Source organism: Podarcis vaucheri, assembly GCF_965113315.1.
Source record: "Podarcis vaucheri genome assembly, chromosome: 13".
Taxonomy (NCBI): domain Eukaryota; kingdom Metazoa; phylum Chordata; class Lepidosauria; order Squamata; family Lacertidae; genus Podarcis; species Podarcis vaucheri.
Genome location: NC_138751.1, coordinates 49,611,799 through 49,636,099, shown reverse-complemented (window position 1 = coordinate 49,636,099; position 24,301 = coordinate 49,611,799). Strand labels below are relative to the sequence as shown.

The 24,301-nt window shown below is 43.4% G+C and overlaps 1 protein-coding gene and 2 long non-coding RNA genes across 14 annotated transcripts in view; 2 read left to right on the top strand and 1 right to left on the bottom strand.

The window, feature by feature from the left end:
- On the top strand, window positions 1-4,541 carry LOC309516379. Of its 2 annotated transcripts, XR_014212857.1 has the most exons (3): window positions 1-892; window positions 1,255-2,803; window positions 3,169-4,541. It is a non-coding gene; the product is annotated as an uncharacterized lncRNA (long non-coding RNA). The 2 variants fall into 2 exon arrangements; XR_014212858.1 differs by having other exon boundaries at window positions 1,255-4,541.
- Window positions 1-24,301, bottom strand: part of SLC20A2 (solute carrier family 20 member 2) — an 86,914-nt gene that overhangs the window by 2,060 nt on the left and 60,553 nt on the right. For 5 of the 10 annotated variants that reach the window (XM_082194877.1, XM_082194874.1, XM_082194878.1 and 2 more), the window contains exons 6-10: window positions 21,103-21,219; window positions 20,205-20,408; window positions 18,041-18,629; window positions 6,962-7,147; window positions 6,269-6,353 (exon numbers count right to left, since the gene is read on the bottom strand). In XM_082194877.1, coding sequence (XP_082051003.1) covers window positions 6,269-6,353; window positions 6,962-7,147; window positions 18,041-18,629; window positions 20,205-20,408; window positions 21,103-21,219 — 1,181 coding nt within the window. Of the gene's footprint in view, window positions 1-5,339; window positions 5,425-6,268; window positions 6,354-6,961; window positions 7,148-18,040; window positions 18,630-20,204; window positions 20,409-21,102; window positions 21,220-24,301 lie in introns of all 10 variants that reach the window. The other 5 variants (XR_014212803.1, XM_082194882.1, XM_082194880.1 and 2 more) reach the window with 5 other exon arrangements.
- LOC309516418 lies at window positions 15,498-23,677 on the top strand. Of its 2 annotated transcripts, none has more exons than XR_014212898.1 (2): window positions 15,498-16,058; window positions 21,300-23,677. It is a non-coding gene; the product is annotated as an uncharacterized lncRNA (long non-coding RNA). The 2 variants fall into 2 exon arrangements; XR_014212899.1 differs by lacking the exon at window positions 15,498-16,058 and adding an exon at window positions 20,432-20,782.

Here is a 24,301-nt window from a genome sequence, read left to right as displayed (position 1 = left end):
AGTTTGAGAAGGGAATCAGAATTAAAGGCATCTTAACATGGGCAACAGATGCTTTATGACCTGGGGTCCATAAATTTGGGTTTGCTTTTAGTAACCAGCTATTATCTGCGATCACCACCACCCTACCGTCCCTCTGGCATGTAAGGCGATTCAGGGGAAGGGCTGGGCCAAACCAAACCATGCTTTGGAGGCACGTGGAAGCAGCAGGAGATGCGCCAAGTATCTCCAAAGCCTGGCACTAAGAAAGGTCAATCCGTTTCACGAGTTGCGTGAAAATGACATGCCTCATCCCCTCCATTTTCTTTGTAATGCAAGCCTCCCACTTTGAACTGGGTATTCCAGGGACTTACAATTGCCAGAAAGACTTGTGGCAACTGCTGACCAACCAGCAAACACATTTATGGACCCCTATCTATGACAAAACCAATGCCAGTCAGCTGAAGCCCAGATTTACAAATTATCTGAAATTGGAATTCCTGCTTCCTTTTCACACAGGAGAAGAGCTCTACATGAATTTATCACACAAACTGAAAACTATTTGGGATGGGACAGGGAAACACACCTTTTAGTGCCTTGCATAATTTGGATTCCATGGCAGTTCTTATTCTTATTATTTCTAGCTTTACATGACATTCTCCTTAATTTAAGGCCTGTGATAGCAGTTATTGAGCCATGCCCCTTTCAAAGGAAAGGCTAACCATTACAAATAAGAAAATCAACTGTGTTTTATGTATTTAAAGTAATATATGTTGCTTTTCAGGGCAAACCATTTCCAAAGCAACTTAACAAGGTAATTTAAACAAAAACAAAAAATCCTCCACTCAGTAACAAAAACTACAACTAGCAAGTTATAACAAATAAAATGCCCAGACATTTGCTACATGTGACATAGGTAAAGGTAAAGGGACCCCTGACCATTAGATCCCGTCATGGCCGACTCTGGGGTTGCGGTGCTCATCTCGCTTTATTGGCCGAGGGAGCTGGAGTACAGCTTCTGGGTCATGTGGCCAGCATGACTAAGCTGCTTCTGGTGAACCAGAGCAGCGCACGGAAACGCCGTCTAGCTTCCCGCCGGAGCAGTACCTATTTATCTACTTGCACTCTGACGTGCTTTCGAACTGCTAGGTTGGCAGGAGCAGGGACCGAGCAACGGGAGCTCACCCCGTCGCAGGGATTCAAATCGCCAACCTTCTGATCAGCAAGTCCTAGGCTCTGTGGTTTAACCCACAACGTCACCCATGTCCTGTGCCACAGAAAGTGGAAATTAATTATGTGGCAGAATATAGGAAATCGGTGGCAAAGCTGGATTCCATAAGTGAAGAGCATATGGCTTGAGGTTGGAGCTTAGATATTTTGTCCAGCTTTGAGCCCCATCCTGGAAAGAGCAAGAGCTCTTTTTCTAGCAAGCTGCAAATCTAGTGTTCTTCCATCCCTGCTATTGGTACGTTATCTCAGATATGCCAAAAGGGCTGACAAATCTTCTATCACTCTGGCAAATAGAAGAAGTATGTGTTTTTCCTGTTCTGATCACTGCCATTTTAGAGTTTGCCTGCAGCTGTTCTCTAGATGAAGGCTTCTAATACAATATATTTGCTCAAAGGAATAACTATGTTTTCACATCTCAAATAATGGGTTGTGATTTGTCTTATGTGAGCAACTGCCATTTCTTTTAATTGCTTAACCCAATTTCCCTTCTAAGTGCCATTAAGTCCACAGTTTGTTTTCTTGTATTGCCAAGGTTTTCCTCTTATGACCCTACATTTCTCCCTAAGGGCTGAGTACAACTGAGACACTATCATGTTCTGCCTTCCTCTTGTCAGAGAGCATCTGGAGAAGAGATACTGCAGGCAAGAGGAAGCCATTTGTAAAAGGAAGGACGCTAAATAAGAAGGCTTCGTATTTCCTTCCAAGCAAGTTTGGAGTTGGCTGGAATTGACTGATCAGGTGCACCAAATTACCGTATTTTTCGCTCCATAGGGTGCACCAGACCATAGGGCGCACCTAGTTTTTAGGGGGGGGGAATAAAGGGGAAAAAATTACACCCCCCCAGCCCCAAAGAGGAAAGAAGTCATCCCGCTGTCTTGGCTTCCTCTTTAGCCACGCACAAATTCTCCAGCCGGGAGAGGCTGCGCGCGGCTTCGTTTTTAGCCGCAGGGCTGGGGCGGGGGAAGCCCGAGCTTCCCCCGACCCCAGCCCCCAGAACAGGTCCGGTAGCGGAGGCAAGGTTGTGCAGCCTTGCCGCCGCTCCCGGAGCCTGCGGGCTGGGGGAGCGCTCCAAGGGCTTGCGGATAGCTGCCCAAAGCCCGGGGAGTTGGCACTGCGCCCCCCAGGCTTCGAGCTGCAGGCTGCTATCCGCAAGCCTTCGGAGCCTAGGGGAACTCCCGCCGTGCTCTGAAGAATTGCGGATAGCTTCCTGAAGCCTGGACAGCGAGAGGGGTCGGTGCGCACTGACCCCTATTGCTCTCCAGGCTTCAGCAAAAGCCTGCATTCACTCCATAGGGCGCACATACATTTCCCCTTCATTTTTGGAGGGGAAAAGGTGCGTCTTATAGAGCGAAAAATACAGTAAGTGGTACAGTAACATACAGAATTATCTGAAACAACACATTTGGTTGCTCTATTCCCAATCTCCCCTGCCCCCATCCAAATAACTAGAAGTCTATGTGTAACACATATGAAGCTGCCTTAAAAACAGATACTGGTCCATCTGGCCTTATTTGACTGCAACCAGCAAGACCTCAAGCAGAAAGAAGTAATTCTCAGCCCAACTACCCAAGATCTTTCTTAGCTGGAAATAGTAAAGGTAAAGGGACCCCTGACCATTAGGTCCAGTCGTGACCGACTCTGGGGTTGCGGCGCTCATCTCGCTTTATTCGCCGAGGGAGCCGGCATACAGCTTCCGGGTCATGTGGCCAGCGTGACTAAGCCGCTTCTGGCGAACCAGAGCAGCGCATGGAAACACCGTTTACCTTCCCGCTGTAGTGGTACCTATTTATCTACTTGCACTTTGAGGTGCTTTTGAACTGCTAGGTTGGCAGGAGCAGGGACCGAGCAACGGGAGCTCACCCCGTCACAGAGATTCGAACCACCGACCTGATCAGAAAGTCCTAGGCTCTGTGGTTTAACCCACAGCGTCACCCGCACCCTGATTAGCTGGAAATGGCAGAGACTAAATCAAGGACCTCTTGGATGCCGCACATGTGCTTACTACTAAGCTATGGCTCTCCTCAAAAAGGATGTGGTAGGGAAAACCACATTTTCTTACTGTAATGACTGTCCACAGATTTGAACACTGCTGAATTAATGTAAGAAGGGCCCATATATGTTACAGTGGCAATGGCAGCTATATAAAAATAAAAACTATATCAGAATAATGGCTCCTTCACTTGTCTATCCGTTCTGCCTCCTGAAGAGTCCGTGCAAATAGAAAGGCATATCCACCTCTGTTAAAATATTCTAGAGATTTACGGTTTGTCAGATAAATTACTAGGATGAAACATTCCAAAGGATTAATTCAATCCAATTAGTGTTGATGGCATAGCTCAGTCTTAGTAACCAAGAGTTAGTCATAGGACTATCTCTGATCAAATCAGTTCTGAAAGCCACAAGTCTGATCATAGTTACAGTAAGAAGTTACTGGCTAACGTTCAACGCCTGTAATAAATTTCTTTTCCCCCTTGTCAGTCATTGCCCCTAGACCATAAGATAAAAATGGATAGTCACGAACATGCTTTGTTCTTCATTTTGCCTGGGGAAGTTTCACCTGATCCTTTCCAGAACAGGACCTACTCCACCAGCAGGAATCATGTGTGCAAATGCAAGGTTGTGCTCACATGACAACTGCTGACACTAGTGCAGCAACACTGGAACATTTATCTGCGCAGGCACCAGGCAAAGTGGTGAGTGAGCAGTGATAATGTTTAGGATGACAAGAGGTCTGTGTGCCCTGCAGCCTTCCAAGACCGTTTAAGTTATCCTGTTGTTCTTAGGTGCAGCAGAAAACACGGTTCTGTCACCAATGTGGACGTAAAATTCAATTGCCAGCCCAAATGGCTTCTGTAAATGGAATCTTTGCCTGGATTGTGGGGATGGGGTTGGCTTCTGCTTATGAAACTGTAGGGGGCGTGTAGCACACTTTTCTAGCCCTGAAAGTAATGGACATATGACTGTAATCATGGTATCTAAAAACATTGTTTAATTCGACCTCATATTACAGTATTTTGCAATCTTCTTTAAGGAGAATAGTGATATGTTCATACATGAACTGTTATCAGCTCCTAGAGATTTTGTCTATTCTTCTACCTCATTACTTGCTACGGATTTTCCTTCTAGCAGATTGGTCACCCCACTGCAACTCTCTTTTTATTTGTTAGGGTGTTTTTTTAAAGAGATGGGGGGGGACTTGGGGGAGGAGAATAAGAGAAGTGGGCAGTGGGCAGTGGTAGAGATATGATATATGCTAAAATAAAAGGGGGGGCAGGTCTGAAAGCATGAATAGTGATGTATATGAAAAGTACCACAATTTAATTTTAACACCAATTTTAAAAATATTCAACTTATGCTCTGTTTTGTTTCATGAATTTCCCCAATTTTTAGAGGGTATCAGTGACACTGGCATCAGTTAACCCATTTCTAAACATTATCAAAGTTTAGCTGACTACGTTTTGATGAGAATACAGGTTAGAAAAGCAGATTAATCACTGAAAAGCTACAATCTGTATAGACCTTCTAGTTCCGATTGGCTTGAAATCAAATACCATTTGCCTTCAGATACATGAATGCTCGGTTCTGTATTTCAATGACTTGTGATGTATGCTCCTAAAATTATGCACACCACAATCCATGAAAGTTACATATGAGAAACTGCAAATCTGGGGGAAGAAAATAAAATGTATGAAACTGTTAGTCGAAAGCTAATACTAAGAAGTTTAAGTTTATATAGAAGCAAGGATACTAAAAGTTAAGATGATGACTGTTGCTTGTTAATACACTACAAAATGAATACTACAATGTGTTTTATAAACAGCAATAAGAATAATAATATAATATATACATTCTTTTTCTTTTCGCTCTCTTTTTTTTTAAAAAAAAGAAAACCTCCCCAACATTCTAACATTTGGGGGGAATTTGCAACTCAAATGTTTTCTATAATTTTGTAAATAACTAAATTTCCATATTTTAATTATTGCTTTTTTTAATTTTAAAACTTGCTTGGTAGTATATTACTTAATGAAGGCAAAATGGGATGTGGGGGGAATCAGCACTTGTTATTTGTTTTTGCTTTTTCTTTTAAGATTGAGCATGTGTTTAATCGACGTGACCACTGCAGACTCCAATACCTTGCAATGAGTGGAGCTTATTGGAATACCCACATTTGAGGCTACAAGTACGGTTAGCGCACACATTACTTCAATGCAAAATCCACTGTAAAGAAATAAAAAAAAGACAGATGGAGATTTTGAAGTGTAAGAGCGACACACAGGAAATCCCATGCCATGCATTCATCAGGAAAGTAGAAGAATGAACGATGAACAGTGTCAGAACCTCCGGACAAAGAAGGGTGCAGCAGATCAACGTTCACATGGCATGACCTGAGGAAAAAGTTACTGCTATTCAGGGCCAACTCCACCGTGCATGGCAGCAAGTTTTGGTGTACCAGTCAAGGGCAGCACAATGTAGATTTTTAGTTCGTTATTTTAATTCCAGTAGGCGGGCGAGACTTGGATTTCTTGCCTCAGGCATCAAAACGCCTCGGGCCATCCACCCCACTACACTCTAAAACATTTGGGCTAGTGTCATTATTCCTAAATGTTCTCATGTGCAGTTCCATGACCATGTGAAAACATCAAGATTAGACGGTTCCTGGTGTGCAACCCTGCCAATCTTTCCTTCTGCACAAGGCCTTCTGAAATTAATGGGCAATGCAAAAGGCCAATGGTTGATGGATTGCTCTTTCGGGGAACATACTACTTTGCCGAATTCCATGTGGATGCGTAGGGAATAATCTGATAACAAGTGTTTGTGGGGGAGAGGAAATACTTTGATTCCGCAATGTGCAAAAAAGGGTGCGATGTCTAAGAAGGGAACCTGAGGGCTGCCCATTCATATGAGTGGAGTGACGGGTGGGGTGGGGAGAGTTCTTGGATGTGAAATGGACGTGTGCATTTCCTCATTGTGGTATCATGCCGCTATAAACTGATCTGGGCAGCAGAGTTAAAACACGAACAGTCCAGACCAGCCTGGCTGCAGTCACATGGCAAAGGCATACCTTGCAGTGTGTAGTACTGACAGGAAGTCCAATATTGGAAGCTACCACAACTGTGAACGCCGAAGCCAACTCAATAGTGAATCCACTGCAGGAAGCATAAAAAAAACACTTCACAGTCACTCTTTCTTAAAAAAAAGTGTAATCAATCAGTCTGGGCTGACACCATGCAACATGCCAACGTCTTACCAGCATCGTCTCCAACCGGTTCCCTCCGACTGATCTTTGGTCATTGAGTTATATTAAGTGAGAGAACAAAGAGCTGCTGAATAACAAAAACTGGACACACACATCCACATTAAATTAGCTGAGCAGCTCGCTGCTACTGACAACCTATACTACATTCCAATAAATCATGCTCAATTAGTAAACAGGTTAGCAGCAGAGGTCTAGTATGCATTAAAAGCAAATAAAAAAATCACAGGTTGGTTTCTTTTTTTAATCATTCAGAAGCACATGGAAAACTACTTCGATTTTTGCCATTTCCTAATTTATGCCTCTCTATGCTATTCAGACATTGGTAGGCTATTCTGCCCAACTAGACCTCAACAATGCAAACAACATTGCCATTAGTTTAAAGAGAAAGCTACATACATCACTACTCCGATCAAAACCAGGAATCATTAGGCACACATATGCTACGGCATAGCTAGCATGAGATGCCAGGGCAATTAGATGCAGGAGATGGGCACGTACCTTGACGGCGTGATGGGCGTGAGGTCTTTTCCCATGGTTTGGATCACTCTTCTCCCCCAGACCCAGAGGCCCACACAGATGCCAACGCCCCCATAAAGGAGCAGCCATACAGGGGTAGGAGCTTCTTGCAGTACGCCACCCTTGTCATAAATAAGCCAGAGGGCAACCAAGGGGCCAATAGCATTGCTGGAAAACATAGCAGTGAAAATATATGAAAATATATTACCAAATCCTAAATGCTTCACTCAATAATACCCTCCTAGTCACAATGAACAAAGACAGAAGAACCTTACAAAAACAGCCATTCATTTATTACAATTTACATCCTTCCTTGGGACGCGGGTGACGCTGTGGGTTAAACCACAGAGCCTAGGACTTGCTGATCAGAAGACTGGCGGTTCGAATCCCCGCGACGGGGTGAGCTCCCATTGCTCGGTCCCTGCTCCTGCCAACCTAGCAGTTCGAAAGCACGTCAAAGTGCAAGTAGATAAATAGGTACCGCTCCGGCAGAAAGGTAAACGGCGTTTCCGTGTGCTGCTCTGGTTCACCAGAAGCGGCTTAGTCATGCTGGCCACATGACCCGGAAGCTGTCTGTGGACAAACACCGGCTCCCTCGGTGAGATGAGCGCCACAACCCCAGAGTTGAGCACGACTGGACCTAATGGTCAGGGGTCCCTTTACCTTTTTACACCCTTCCTTGCTGCATATTGCGCCCATGATGTTGAGACACGCTATCTTCCTCTACAAGGAAATACCAGAGTAGCGTTTTCACAGACATGAAGCTACTACACAACAGAAAACAGGAGTTTTAACTTTTTCTTATGTCACAGAGATAGGACAATATGAGGGCTAATGAGCCGATCCATTGTGAACACAGCTAGTTTCCCAACTGGTTTCTGGATGCAATTCCAAGTGCTGGTTTTAAAAAGTGCTTTTGCTCTGGTTACTATCTTTTCTCTCACCATACACACACCAAGATCCTCAGAAGAGACCATGCTTCATATTCCCTCTTTATCCACTACGGGGACAACAAGAAGCATGAACTGTTTTCTCAGTTCCTGCTGCTTGCAGTGTTCAAAGGTACTCAGCTACAATCTGGTGTTTCATTGGCATCTAAAATATTTTAAAGGATACTGTTCTGTTCCTTGTCAGCTTGTGAGTCACAGGACAGGTGGGCTGAGTATTTTTTAGTAAGCAAAATAGAGGAATCAGAAGATACCCCGATGCACTTTTATGAAATGCATCCTTTGCCGTCCCTGCATTCACAACATACAGCAGATTGTGACCACTTTTCTACCTATTTTTTGCTGGCATGTATGCATCGCTAGCTTAAGCATTGTAAATCTGATACTGGGTTCCATAAGCAGAAATAAGGGTGCCCCTGGTTAGTCAATCATGGTTACAATGGGGTAGGTTGAAGGACATTGCATTGAAAGAGGAGGGGAGGGGAAAGTTCATGCTCCCTCCCTGAACAATTATAAACCCTAATAGCCCTGTGAGTTCTGAAGAAAGTGTACTAGTACTGTCACTTCACGATACCATGTGTTTTACAGGAAATAGATTCCTAGCTACAATTTATTTTCAGTAATTTTTAACCTTCATTTTGGGAGGGGTGGAGGGGTGAGAATAACCAGGGATGATCTCTCATTCTCTCTCTCTCTCTCTCTCTCTCTCTCTTTCCACACACCTAATAGCATACACTCTTTACACATTTTTCACCTTTATTCTTGGAGGATCTCTACAGCAGGGGTAGCCATTGCGGTCCCCTCCATATATTGTTGGAATACAACTCCCATGAGCTCAAGTATGATTGACAGCAGTTGTAGTCCAGTAACATTCAAAGGTCATCATGTTGGTTACCACTGTGCCACAGATTATCTTTTTAAGCACTCACTTAAAGACATGGGTACAGTCATGGGAAAAAGGAAGTTCACCCTCTTTGAATTCTGTGGTTTTACAGATCAGAACCTACTAATAACCATTTGTTCCTTATAGGGTCTTAAAATTGGGTAAATACAACCTCAGATGAACAACAACACATGTGTTGTCATATGTTGTTGTTGTTCATCTGAGGTTGTATTTACCCAATTTTAAGACCGGCTAAGGAACAGATGGTTGTTATTATGTCCTGATATGTAAAACCACAGAATTCAAAGAGGGTGTACTTTCTTTTTCCTGTGACTGTATGTGTACATCTCAAAATGTATTGCGGTAAGCAAATGAGACACATATTTGGAAATACGGATATGATAAACTCAAGAAAGTCAAGACTAGCTTCAGATTCCTATTGTGACTTGGTCACAAAACCTAGTTTCCTGCTAAACGAAACATGGGAAAACCACTATATTAACGAAATGTCTGACCAGCTTAGTGGTATAAAATCATGCTCCTGAAGGTATGCAATGGCAAGTCACTTACTTGCCTAAATGTTTTTGAGCCTGGGAGCCAAAACTGGACATTTCAGAAGCACACCGATATGATCTAGTTTTCTTTCCCCAGGGCGAAGCTGAGCACATTTTTATTCTTTACCAAACAGAGATGGAAGTTCTATGTGACATGCATTTCTGAAGCACAAGCTCACAGCAAGAACACTGCAAGCCAAATATAGAAATGAATAGGCCAATCATCCATGGCCCTGTGCAATATTCTATGGCACTGATTTTGCTATCTGTTACCTAATACTAGGAAAGCATAGAAAGCAAGAATTGGTTACCAGAAGAAATACATAAAATACCCAGTTCTAACAATCCAAGTTTAATGAATTAACAAGCCAAAGCTTTCTCAGGACGTTGGCAATGGAGAATGGCATGCACAGAATGCACAACCCAAGAACTGACAGCTAGATACAAGGACTAGCATTGGCTAAATTTAGTCTAAGCACCTTGCCAAAATACACAGCTGGAACAAGGGCAGTGGCACTGTCTGACATGGTGCATAACAAGAAGGCAAAGTCTAGAAGTTAATATTTTCTGAAAAATGGGAGCCCCAGCTTTCAGATGATATAAATCTTGGAACTTTGTGCCTGACACATTCCCTAGGAGTTAAAGGCAGTCGTCAACTTAACAAAAAAGAAAAAACGCTAACTGCCAATCAGAATGAAATCCTTAAACTCAAGTGACTCTTACGGCTCAGTAGGAAACAGGTTTATACTGCAATGGTGCAGAAAAAGGTTGTCAAGCAACTTTGTTTGCAGAGTCATAGAAATGTGGTGTTTCAAGAACAACTAAACCCCAATTGCGGTTGAGCTATCAGGGCCAAGGAGGTGGAGAAGCAGTTTAATTTAAAATCCAGTGTTGTACAACCCGTCACTTACAATTTACCAGTGCCACCCAGCAAGCCAACAAACCCCTACCTAGAATGACTCTTCCCCCTCTATGTTAAAAATACCCCAGGTTTTGACGAGCCCATATGTTTGGCACCAGTCACTGACCAAAGTAAAGAGCTCCTGGGATTATGTGCCTTCCCTACTCTTCTTCCATCAGGTACAAAATTGGCCTGGCCCAAACTAATGGCCATTTTAAATTTAAATGTCTGCTTTTGTTAATTTAAAAAAAACTCTTTAATTTTAGCTTTCTGAACTGCTCCCTCTTCCTTTTCCCTTGTATTTCTAGGCTCTTAAATGGTAAGATTTAATAAAACAGAGATCCACCTCATTCAGGAGTGCCTCCTTGTTTGTCACAGGGGTAAAATCCAGGCTCCAGGTCTGAAGGTGGAGCAAGAGGAGCTCTAGATGGATTTGGGGCTGCTTACGATAAAGATAGCAGCTCACAATAGCAGCCCTTCCCCTTGGGCTGCCTCTGTAGGGTGCCATGACAAAAGTCAAGAAAAAACTATTCCCTCTCTGAACTGCGGGCCTTTTAGATTTATATTTGCACAAACATTGTTTGCTAGGAATGATCCAATTACCAGGCTTGAATTGAAACAGAACACTTATTTCCATTGTTTTCCAACAGCTTGGCTTTTGACCCTACCATCTTTCTGCTAAATTAAGCCTTTAAATACTCCACAATGGTGTTATTGTATATTGTGAGTGGGGTGCAGTGCATCTCTATACGCTTTGTGCAAGCAGACACAGCCCTCCTCCCCCCGGGAGACGTTTCTGTTGATGGATGCCTAGCTCTACCCAGTGCAAGAAGGAGAGAACAGATACAGCTCACAAAACAGGGTCCAACTGCAACATCGCAATTTTTCAATTAGGAGTGAACGGCAGGCTTTCAGCTTCATGGAAGAAAGTAAAAGAAACTTGGGGACACGGTTTTAGCTCCACGAGACCCTCACTATGCCATGGTTACGTAAGATAAGCAGGGGGAAGAAATCCAAGCATATAAAGACAGGTGGCTGGCTATACGCTCTGTACGACCAAGAAAACCAAGTCAAAGAACACACATGTACTCTCAAGTTAGCCTGTGAAGCCTACTTTACAAAACAGATAGCGTGCAGGTTACGAGTCCACCGCTCTTAACCACTACACCACACTGGCAATGCTTCCAATGCCGGAAACCACAAGAGGGGAGATTGGACTAGACGGGTCATTGGCCTGATCCAGGAGGCTCTTGCTATGTCCTTACGACCAAGTTACTTGGTGCAGAACCCCCAATAAGCACCCACAAAATACAATCTGAAAGCTACTGTTCTATTTCCAAAGAACAGAGCAAATGCTGGAGAAGCCAGTGCCCAATGAATGAAACACACAACCAAAGGAACGCCAGCACCCAGGCAGGGCAGTCATCAGCCTTGATGGCTGTGGAAATAAGAGGCTTGAGTTATTCGGGGGAATTCATCAGGTCAGGCTGCCTCCACCACAGGTATCAACTTGCCACCTGATTCATAAAGTAAATAAGCCTTCCAGTTGGCAGCTGTGCTCCTAGCTGCATGGTGCTCAATGAAGAGTCTATTCCGGCGTTTTAAATGTCGTGGGCGGTATGAAGAAAGAAACGTAAAACAGCACAAGTGAATGCAATCACAGACGCAGAACACACCACGCAAAATCAATCATTCTCAAAACGTTGGCAGTGTTACAACAGAGCACCCACTGGGTGTTCAAATTAATGCTCAGTGGGAAACTATGAAAAAGGTGCTGTGGAAATCTGATCGCTTCTGGCTCACCGCTGATGTTATGTAAGGGTAGGGTAGGGTAAGGTGCCAAGGATGAGGAATGTCTCAAACTGGGACCTCCAACCATAACTCTTCAGTGCCTTACCTCCTGCCAGCCAGGCAATCCCAATTTTGTGGTTCATGGCTGCTCTCTTGGCTGCAGTACTTATCTGAGTGTTGTCAGCTGACCCCACAGCCTTAACAAAAACACACAACTTTCCAGCAGAATCAGCTGCAAATCGTCACTGTCCTGTCCTTTTCCCATGCTACCACGCCTGCCTGATCTAGTATGCGACCTCCAACCTATCCAGGTCTCCTGTTGCTAGACCAGGGCCAGTCCAAGACAAGATGCCTCCCCCCTGGAAAAAAAAAATCATGTACAGAAGTCAACCAGACATGCAGTTGGATCCAATTTAAAACTGGCAATGGAACTGGGTCTTCCACAACACCCAAGGGCAGCAGGTTAGCTGAGGAAGTGCTGGGCAGGCCGCAGGGCACACATAGCTCTATCCTCAAACATCTCACCACTGTTCCCTTACTGCTCCACCTGGTGCCTGCTCCCATCCACCCACGAAAAATGCTGTAATGCTGCAGCGCTAGTGCCTACATGTGTCACATGAACAAAGCAACACATAAGCATTACATACTGGAGTGTGTGGCCTGGGCTGAAAGCCTCTGCTTGCTTGCTTGCTTGCTTGCTTGCTTGGCCAGGGGTCTCTCTTGACAGGACGGTCTGCAATGTTTCAAGTAAGGCACACAGGTCTATATGTGGCACTGGCCACATTTGGAATACAGCACGTACAAGCTCTGGTTATCTCATGTCAAAAAGGATATTGTGGAGCAGGAAACCAAACAGGAAAGCAAAGCCAATGTGACTCAGAGATCTTCCCTACAAGACTTAGGAGCTGGAAAAACTTTTGAGTCCATCAGTCGCATTCCCTTCCAGGCAACCTATGAAGTTGCCTCCGTAGAGTAAACTGGTTTCTACAAAGCCATGCAATCCTGACTGCTCTCCATTCCAGGCAAGCAAGGGTCATTATCGGAGTTTGAAGGCATAAATTCCAGCCAGGAACAGGCACTCAAGGAAGGTGGGGAGGGTGGGGAGGGTATGGCATAGACTGAGCTCCAAGTGCCAGGCAGAAAGGCCTGGAGGGCCACACACCCCTGGCATGTGGCTTTTTCTTTTAGGAAGAAGAGACAACTTGGAGTAGGGAAGGGACTTGATAGAGGCTTCTAAAACTGTGCATGGCACAGACACACACAAGTGAAGTTTGGGGAAATATTGGGGTTCTATTGACTGCCTGAAACAGCCAACAGAATCCAGACACAAATTGTCACTCAAACTGGATGCTTATTCAGGCGTGGCTAGGCCGATGTGAAACAACCTCAACCAGCAGGTAGCTGGAAGGTGGCACACCAAATACGAAAACTGCGCAAGCATTTACACACTTACAAGCAAAGGGAAGCACAGGGGTAGCAATGTCCATATATGGCAATACTTCCTTCTACCAGTTTCTTCCAGTTTAATCACGAGGCATAGCAACTCTCTTATCTTTTCCTCCTTCCTTTGCCCTAAACAGTTATGGCAATAGCTCTTGCATTCCGTCTTTCTGTATGGTTGTCTTGCAAACATAACCTTCACATTCCAGCCTCCACCTGCTCAACCCTTCTCACACACATTTCAATTTTCATTCTGTAATTTCTCTGATGGAATAACTTTTTTTTTTTTGTCTTCCACCACATTAAGAGCTCAGAATCAGCCAACGAACCTAATTTGCCACGCTTTCAGCGTAGAGAAAAGAAGCTGCTGGTTCACCTGTGCTCCATTAACTTAGAAAGGACATTTTTATCTCTTTGTGTTTTTATCAGAAAAAGCAGGGGAAATTAAGATATCACTGGGACAATCCTTGAGGGAAGTTAACAGGCTGAGCTGCAGCCACCTGGAGGAAGCAGCACTGTGATATATGCAAATCCAGCCTGAAGAGGGCTTGGCTTGCAACAGGCACAATTCCAGTTGAAAATAAAGCCACAATTCATCACACTGGAACACAATTCAGGTCCATAAAACTGTGGAGCAGATTATAAATAGCAAAGAAAGAGGAAGCCAGCAACCAGCCCACATCAAGGAGCATGCAGAAGGAATGCTCAGCACTCCCCATCCCCACCCGCCAACCTGACAATGACCCATGGAGAACAGCCATTCCAATGGCACCTTCAGCCAAACTACACAGCTTACGGGCACAATTGGAATGAGAATAATAACACCAAAGGTGGAAGAAGAAAAATATTTCCAGTGTTCAAATGAGGCCAGAATTATTAACCTCCTGTTGCAGAGGCCAGACTGTGGCTGAGAGAGAGTGATTTACTCAATGAGTGCGTGTCGGCTTAAATTTGAACCTGTGACTTTTTGGCTCCCATTCTTAGCCACTGTGCTACACCAGATATTCCTCCTCTCTGTGAACCTTCAGAGCAGGGGTTGCCAACCTGGTCCTTACCACCCACTAGTGGGTGTTTCAGGATTCTAGGTGGGCACAAGCTGAATCCTCCTTCCATCGAGCACTGGTGGGCGTTAAAGAAATTTTACCATCAAGCAAGATGCATTAGTGGGCGGTAGGTATAAAAAGGTTGACTACCCCTGCTTTAGAGGCAGGCCTTATTTGTGCACAATATGCCTAAATCAAAAAATAGCTTCAAGCACTCACTGATATCAACAAGTGCTTTACTACAATATTAAATCTCCACTCATTTCAGAATTGGTTCTATTTTAAAGCTTAATAGATAATTAAATGCTCTTGGGCATACAGTTGTTGCATTACTACATAATACATACAAATGTATATAAATGCTCCATAGCATTATGCAAAAGTATATCGCACAGAAGTACAGCTCCTGCTTCTTCTTCACATCTTTTATGTTTATATTGTAATTGGACCAAGTTGACATTTTTGTGCACTGCTATAGAGCTATTCATGTGGTTCTCTTTTGTGATGGCAGTTTTTAGCCAAAGCTCATCCATTGCATCGACAGTAGCGTCTTCACTTTTACATAATACCTGACATATTTTATTCTTGTTTATATCCCATTGTGTTGAATATGTTTTAATAATGCAATGCCTTTGAGCACTGCATTAAGTGCTGCATTACATTTCCATTAAATGTTGAACTATACAAAACAGTGTATTTGAATTTATTTATCAGCTGTACAGTGGTACCTTGGGTTAAGAACTTAATTCGTTCTGGAGGTCCGTTCTTAACCTGAAACTGTTCTTAACCTGAGATACCACTTTAGCTAATGGGGCCTCCCGCTGCCGCCGCGCCATTTCTGTTCTCATCCTGAAGCAAAGTTCTTAACCCAAGGTACTATTTCTGGGTTAGTGGAGTCTGTAACCTGAAGCGTCTGTAACCTGAAGCATTTGTAACCCGAGGTACCACTGTATGAAACGTCAGCCGTACAACTGGCCTTTGCTTTTGGCTGCTATTTTCACGTTAAATAATTAACAGGGCACCTGACCATAAAACACTAAACTTCATTGCCATGCCAAATAACTTGGGAGTGTTCCTTTGCAAAGAAAGAGTAAACACTGTATAATTAACCCAGGAAGTGCCTACTCTCCAGTTAAGAACTTGGTTACAGTTCATGCTCACAGGGATTGGAATCCCACAGCTGATTTCCCATCCGTGGCCTCATTGTTTATCTGGACTCACTCAATGAGTGAGTGCCAAAACAAAGCAAGTTTCTATGCTCCTATCTGCTACTGACATGGATCCAGGCAGGACAACCTCTCCGATGGCCCCAACTTCCGCAGTGGGACTTCGGATATCATCTCTTAGCTTAATAAGTTAAGAGATGGGTATGTTTCTTGGCCACATGCACAGACAGCCCTTTAAGCTCTTCCTTTTGGCAGGTGAGTGACCACAAAGTCTTCAATGAACTACAGCATTGTTGAGGAACCTTGTTCAGCTGGAGGCCACATTCCCTTCTGCAGGCAGGGCCAGAGACAAAAGTGAGTATAGCAGCACCTGTACATGTTACCTTTGTACAGTGAGCTAGTTTCTACACATGCTCACACACCCCTTTCTATGCAATGTCACAGCTGACAGACACATTCCAACCAGGAAAGAGGGGGTGGGACTCTGGGCTGAGTCTTGAGTGCCAAACAGAGAGGCTAGGAGGGCAGCATACAGACCCAAGTCTAACGTTTCGAAACCTTGAACTATAGCTTGCCATTTCGCCCATACTAGGAAACCATGCTTTGAAGTTGTGGTTCAATGCCCTGGCTTGCTCCGAAGTTGTTAACCAGTTCAGACGCCATACTCAATTGAAGGTTTCCTGGTTTATTTGCTTGCTGAAAGTGGAGCGACGTGGCTGTCTGTGAAGCCAAGAAGGCTCATTCATATCTCAGCTTATTAATCTGATATATGATCAAGCACAGGAAGTTCTAAAAAGCTGTAAGACTCTGCGGTGAGCCAGAAGTGGCAAATGGGTGCGTATAAAAATCAATGGGATATGATTACAGATACCCAAAACTGGCCCAATAAAGGCAAGCCTGTTGTACAAGCTACGCTTTCTTAAAAACAGAATGGATTAATGGGGGGAGTGCAAGAAGCAACCTCTTATATTACAGCAGGCTATTTGTTTACAGTAGCTGCTTTTTGTTTCTATGCACAATACAACTAAGCCTGCCTAGGAGGTTATTTTCCAAGGCACTGAACTGACATGTGCCTTGCAACCTTCTCCTAATTTATGAACAAGAAACTGGTCATCAACTTGGTAAAACTTGCTGAAAATGTACTGTATTTTTCCGTGTATAACACACTCCCATGTATAACACGACCCCTATTTTTTGGGACTCCAAATTAAGAAAATGGGGGGGGGGATTGCCCAGTTGATAGGCTTTGGGGGGGGGATTGCCAAGGGTTGTTGAGCTTTTTTTGGCGGGGGGAGGATTGCCCAGACTTGTTGAGCTCATCCACCTAACAGCAGCGCACACCTCACAGAAGACAACTATCATCTGCCCGATCACCGCCAGCAGCCACAAATTGCCCGCCCAATTGCCGCAACAACAGCCAATTCCAAACGGCCCTTGGTGCATACATCAATCACCCGCCCAATCACTGCTGTATATCTCTTACTCGCAGCTGCGAACAATCACCCGTCCCCCCCTATGCACTACCCATGTATTTTTTAAAAAGGTAAAGGACCCCTGACAGTTAAGTCCAGTCGCAGACGACTCTGGGGTTGCAGCGCTCATCTCGCTTTACAGGCCGAGGGAGTCAGCGTTTGTCCGCAGACAGTTTTCCAGGTCATGTGGCCAGCATGACTGAGCCACTTCTGGCACATCAGAACACAGAAAGCAGAGCAGCGCATGGAAACGCCATTTACCTTCCCACCGGAGTGGTACCTATTTATCTACTTGCACTTTTTGGTGTGCTTTTTGGCAGGAGCTGGGACTGAGCAACGGGAGCTCACCCCCGTCGCAGGGATTCGAACCACCAACCTTCCGATCAGCAAACCCAAGAGGCTCAGTGGTTTAGACCACAGTGCCACCCGTGTATAAGGCAACCCCAAATTTTTAACAATATTTTTAAATTTAAAAAAACCCTCTTCTTATACACAGAAAAGTAACAGTACTCAGCAAATAGAGCTGATAAATTCTAGCTAGACCTGTACACAAGCAACATGGCACCAAGAGGGAAGATGAAATCCAGTGTAAAGCCAACAAAAATTGTTCAGACTTGGAGCCCTCAATCTCAGATACGTGGTTTCATTTCTGTATTTGTTCTTCACACAAATGGAAGTTTTACGCACAGTGTGAAGATACAGCCATAGATGCAGGAACTTTTTGAGCAATGCCTGCTTTTAAAGCAGATCAGCATCACTAAGATTCTGCAGCAGATTTTACCTGGTTGGACTGCTGGAACAAACAACAGAACTTTTAAATGATGACATTTATGACGTTCACATATGCAAGGTCTCCTCACATACCTCACATCATTGCCTCCATGAGCAAATGATCCAAAGCAAGCTGTGAGGATCTGGAGAAAGTGAAAAAGCAGGTGGACCTGTGAGGAGTCCCTCTCATCTCTCTCATCCTCCGCGGGGTCTTCAGGGGGGTGGCTAGGATCTACTAATTCAGATGCCAGCTTCATCTCCACGCCACCTTCGTCCGCTTCAATTTCTGCTTCTGCCACGGCGTTGCAGTAGCTGGAGTAGCTGTCGTATCGAACCCTCTTTTTGGAATAGGAAACCGTGTCCGTAACTAGCTTTTCGCTATCTTCTGGGGTTGACGTATCAGCCGCCTTGAAGGACGAATGCACTGGCATCCCACAGATGGCAGCTGTGTAGCAAGTGTAACTATTGTTGCGCCGCAGCAGTTTGTAGTTGTTTTCTTGCGTGGGTCGGTTGTCGCTGCCTCTGTCCAGGTGTATTTTGTGCAGTAAGTCTTTGTACAATCCCGAGTCTTTGTGCACAGTGTGATACACATGAATATCGCTCTTCATGTGGCCGTCAAAATTAAAGGTGCCGTTGGAAATTGGAGATTTCACCATACTCTGTGTCATTGAAAATGCTCTTCCTAAAACAAGAAAGAAAAGTATTTTTTCCCCAGAGGAAGCTAAAGACCTAAAGGCAACAGAACAGTGAAACTCCAAAGAAATATCACTCTTTTTTTAAAAATCATTTGTATGAGCATTTGTGCTCCATCAGAGCATATTTGCTGCTCCAAGTCCATTTTCTGGTGACCAAATTGGTCAGAGATATGTAGAGAGAGAACACAAGAATATTCAGTGGAATCCACGCTAGTCAAAGAGTTGGAAAATGGCGTTCAGGCATGATCAAGCCAAGTACTTTGTTGCTTGGGAGACCGACTGAGGCTCTTTCCTCGCCAATTGCCAACCCCTTCTCTTCTTGGACTGAAGCATCAGTCACCCACTCTGGGTTAAATGTTAGAAGAAAGAAAGCCTGTTGAAGGGGAGGGGGTAGCCACCCACCTTTCCCCCAACTAATTTATCCTCCCCAATTTCTCTTGTCTTTACCTTCAGATTATAAGTCTGCAGGCAGGAACCATGTTGTTTTAAATTATCAATCTAGGTGTAATAATAACATAAAAACTGCATATGGAAAGCCATTGCAGCGTAGCGGTTAGAGGGTTGGACTAGGACCTTGGGAGACCAGGGTTCAAATTCCCAGTCAGCTATGAGGCTCACTGGGTGACCTTGGGCCAATCACTACCTCTCAGCCTAACCTACCACACAAGGCTGTTGTGATGATTAAATGAGGGGGGGACACCATATATACCACCTTGAGCTCATTAAAGGGTGGGGAATAAATGCAATTAATATTTATTTATTCATTTATTTATTCATTCACTCATTCATTCATTCCTGTTCAGCTACTAGAGTAAAATACCGTATTTTTTGCTCCATAAGACTCACTTTTTCCCTCCTAAAAAGTAAGGGGAAATGTCTGTGCATCTTATGGAGCGAATGCAGACTGCACAGCTATCCCAGAAGCCAGAACAGCAAGAGGGATTGCTGCTTTCACTGTGCAGTGATCCCTCTTGCTGTTCTGGCTTCTGAGATTCAGAATATTTTTTTCTTGTTTTCCTCCTCCAAAAACTAGGTGCATCTTGTGGTCTGGTGCGTCTTATAGAGCGAAAAATACGGTACTCTCGGTCTTTGAAAACAAAGACATAGACATGTCTATTGATGAAACATTAAAGTATTGGTAAAACATTAAAACATTGGTGAAATATTAAAGCGCCATTTAAAAATTCAGCCAAAATATTATGTCATTTCTATTGTTCATTACCAGTATATCAGAAATTGATATGACAGCAGCCTTAAATGCATGATCCACTAAAAGAAACTGTGGTAAATGAACAGGTAGCTGTTTGAGAAGACAATACACAATTACACAGTGTAGCATACAACTGTGTGTTGTTCTTTAAAAAAACTGTTATGCACAAGCACCCAGAAAAAGAGCATGAGCAATTATCCAAAAAAGAAAACCACATACTCTCTCTTTTTATTCACCCTGTACATCAAAAAAGTTGGGATGGGAAGGGGTTTTGCACAGAAGGGAATTCCCCACTAGATATCAGGAGGCAGCAACACAACAGAAAATAATTTATGTGCTCTTGGTTTCTCACCATATGGCACACGTGGATGGCTTCCATTTGCTATATTATCCGATACACCAGCCTCTTCTGTTCCAGAGGCAGTAAGAGGAATAGTACTTTCATCGTTTGCTTTGGCACCAGGAAGTTCTTTAAAGACAGGTGTATCCTCATCTTGTATTTTGTCAAGGCTTTCGTCAGATATCTTTGATAATGCCCCTTCTTTCTTTAACCGGCCTAAGGAAAACACGGAGCTTTTATAAGGATGGGTTAATTATCCACTCACCAGAAATAACTAGTATCACTTAAATAAATGCACTGACTGCTTTCCTCTTTTGTCAAGAAACCCAGAAAGTTGCCCACATCTGTAAGATTAAACTCCCTCCAGAGACCAAGGAAACAGAACATTTGCTTCCACCTACACATCAATCTAATTTAGATCACTAAATCTTAAATTTTTGTTCTATGCTTCCTTGAGCTCAAAGCAGCCTAGCTGTTAGATAAATAAAATACTCTGGCTGGAACACGAAGTACTACATGAGAAGTCTAAAGCTACCTTGGCTGAATGGGATTTCTGTTTCTCAAGTACCATTCCCCCCATTTGTCACACAGTAAGTAATTTTTGGAAACAAGTTAAGTTTCAAAGGTATTTAAGATACAAAATAGGAATCTCCTGGGGGTTTTTTGTTTGTGTTTTTGTTTTTAAGTATGAAGCCACAGTGAGCTTTCATCTTTGGAACGTTGCCTGCATTTTAAAAACACAACAACTAAAAACCAAAATGTCATGCTATGCAAGACATAAAAAGGTCACCTGTCGCAGTTATATTTAAAGCATCATCACTATTCTAGAAAACACACTGGAAAGGTATTTCCTCAGACATGGGATTTAACATTACACACATTTTGACCTCCCCCACCCCCAAAGACATACTTGCTATTTTTCTTTTCATCCACGGACACACAAATATCCAGACTAAGATAGCGAATATTACAGATACACCAATTGATATCAGCACTATTGCCCACATAGGAAGAACGATTCCTAGGACTGAAAAAAGAAACAAAATTACATCCTTCCACATTGGTTTTCTAACATTTACCATAACATTTATTTATTTTTTGGCCCAGTGATGTGACTTCACACCAGCGCACCAGGCCCATCAAAGTGCCTCTTTCGAACATATTTGTTTGGGTTGTGTGTCAGCCTTTGTGGGACAGACTCAAGTGCATCCATCAAAAATGACTGGAGTACTGTCCCCAAAGTGTCAGACCACAGAGCAGAAGAATTTGTCAGCACGCTCACAAAATGTCAGGAACTCCTGAGGGTCCCCTGCTGCTTGAATTAGTGCATTACCATCAATGCACACAAGTTCTGAACCTCATGTAGGGTTATCTTCAACAATAGCCTGCTTTTGGCGTGGTGCTCATCTGTTCTCCAACCTTCACAAGCAACAGTGAAACAGAGAATCCGTATTCCATCTAGACATCATAACATCTGGATCATTTGGTAAGCACCTTTAAACAAGTCTCTGTGTGTATGCAGTCTCTGAAAACATCAGCCGTGGTCATTTTCTTTATGTTCTGCTGTGTCAGAACATTTGACAATATACAACGAAGCAAAAGTTTTATAAAGTTATTTTCATCCCCAGTGGATCATGATAGGAGTTGCCCTGATGAAAATCAAACCTTCATATTAATCTCTGATAAGCTGTATGTTGAACAGTCTAGAAATTCCTACGGAAAAAAAGAAATGAAATGATGTCTTGCAATTTCTATCCATTGGTCATTAGCCCTCAGCAAATTAATGGGAACATCATCTGTTGCCACAATTGTTGTCAGGGAGACCAGAAGTATGTTGCTACTGTCAGGTTCTGTCACTTCTGTAGGTACTATTCTGAATGCACTGAATCTCTTGAACTGTTCCATGGCTTTTAAAAACATTATCTGAACCATGCATCAGTCATGCAGAGAGATTAACAGACTATGAATACGGCTTTGTCGTCATCATCTTCTAGGTTGAAGAGATGTTTCTTAATCCTGTGAGATGCATTATCACTCTGACCATGTCATAGGAAACTGAATTCCTTGCTTCTCTACTTTGTGCAATGCCAATGATTCTGTTGTGCATGTTGCAGTTTTTATTTATAAATTCTGTTACACGTTCTGCATAATTTTTATTTTTTTTAAATTGTTTCACCCCAAAATTTCAAGCAGTGACCTCCTGGCTCTGTACGCTCAAGTCCTTTCAAGTCAGATAAGTGAACAAGGCCTTACCGAACATATTTTGCATTTTTGAGGATTGTAAGCCATGAAGTGATGTATGGAAGTGAGAGCTGGACCATAAAGAAAGCTGATCGCCAAAGAATTGATGCTTTTGAATTCTGGTGCTTGAGGAGACTCTTGAGAGTCCCATGGACTGCAAGAAGATCAAACCTATCCATTCTGAAGGAAATCAGCCCTGAGTGCTCACTGGAAGGACAGATCCTGAAGCTGAGGCTCCAATACTTTGGCCGCCTCATGAGAAGAGAAGACTCCCTGGAAAAGACCCTGATGTTGGGAAAGATGGAGGGCACAAGGAGAAGGGGACGACAGAGGACGAGATGGCTGGACAGTGTTCTCGAAGCTACTAACATGAGTTTGACCAAACTGCGGGAGGCAGTGGAAGACAGGAGTGTCAGACGGCTTGCTCTGGTACATGGGGACACGAAGAGTCGGACATGACTAAATGACTAAACAACAACAAGCTATGGAAGCAAAGTGGCAAATGTATTCAAATGCAGTACCCAATTACCACCATCCCTTTCCATTCTTATTAAGTCCATCAAGATCTTTATCACTCTCATGTAAGCTGCCCAAATCACAAGGGTTTGAGTTGCCACCGTGTTCAGCACTGAAGTTCACTATGGCATCTCTACATTTCTGTTCATTTGAAAAATGGGTATGAGGCTTTCCACCCCACAGTAAAGGTCATCTCCTTTGGCTTGACCTCTACACCAAGAAAACATCTATTATACTCTGTGGCAGTTTTTTTAAAAGAATTTCCACATAGAGCTCATGATGATTGCTCACCAGCTATGACTCCAACATGGGCCATTGAATTTGCCATACTGCTGCATGTATAATTATCTGCCTTCCGTCATAGCATGCATACTCTTAAATACCTACAGGCCCAATTCTGTACACAGGTCATGCAAGCCAGCACTGTCAATTGACAGGAGATGTAATGTGGTTTTAATTGGTAAAAACAGCATGGGAGTCCAAAGCCACGGGCATAATTTCTGGTGCTTTTGTCATTGGAGTCCTCACAGTACTTCATCCATGATATACAAACCAGCAATTGTTAAGCACAGCTCCTTTCCTTGAATCTGATACATAATATGTTGAAATCGAGTCAGTACTTTCATTTCATTGGGAATGGCAGCTGCCCATATCTTTTGTCACTCTACATACAACTGATCTGGTACAGCTGCCGATTTTTAACACACCAATAAAATCAAAAAAATAAATGACATGGTGGCACTTGTGATACAAGTAAAAGCACAAGATTTTATATCCAAGTCATTTCCTCTGTAACTCAGGACACATGGACACACATGCTCCTTGCTCAAGAGACTGGTAATATTATAAACACATGGGCAGAGCACTGTGCATCAGACTGGGACAATCTGCTATTACTACTAAACTGCATCTGGTGTTAACCATAAAACTAAAGCAATAACAGCTTGTGCCACTTTGCAAGTTCAACATAATACAGGACAGTGGTGTGTTGCCTGGTTCTACTGATCACAAAAAATAAAAAGTAAGGAGGATGCATTTTATTCAGCTACCCTTTATTAGCAAATGTGCCTATTTAGAACATGAAGTTTCAGCTTTCAGCTTTTGACAGAAACAAAATCAGGGCAACTTTGGACGTTAAACTTTGGTATGTGCCTAAGGTTTTTTAAGTGAGCATATCAAGTGCTACAAATGTGTGTCTTGAAACATGCACATCATGCAAGCACACTTGTCAAGAGACTGTGGATGGCTGTGAATCCATGTGGGTTTTACACTTGGTGGTAAATCCTGCGCAGCAAACACATGATGTGCAAAGTAGCCCTCACAGATCTACAATGGCTTAGGTGAAAACACGC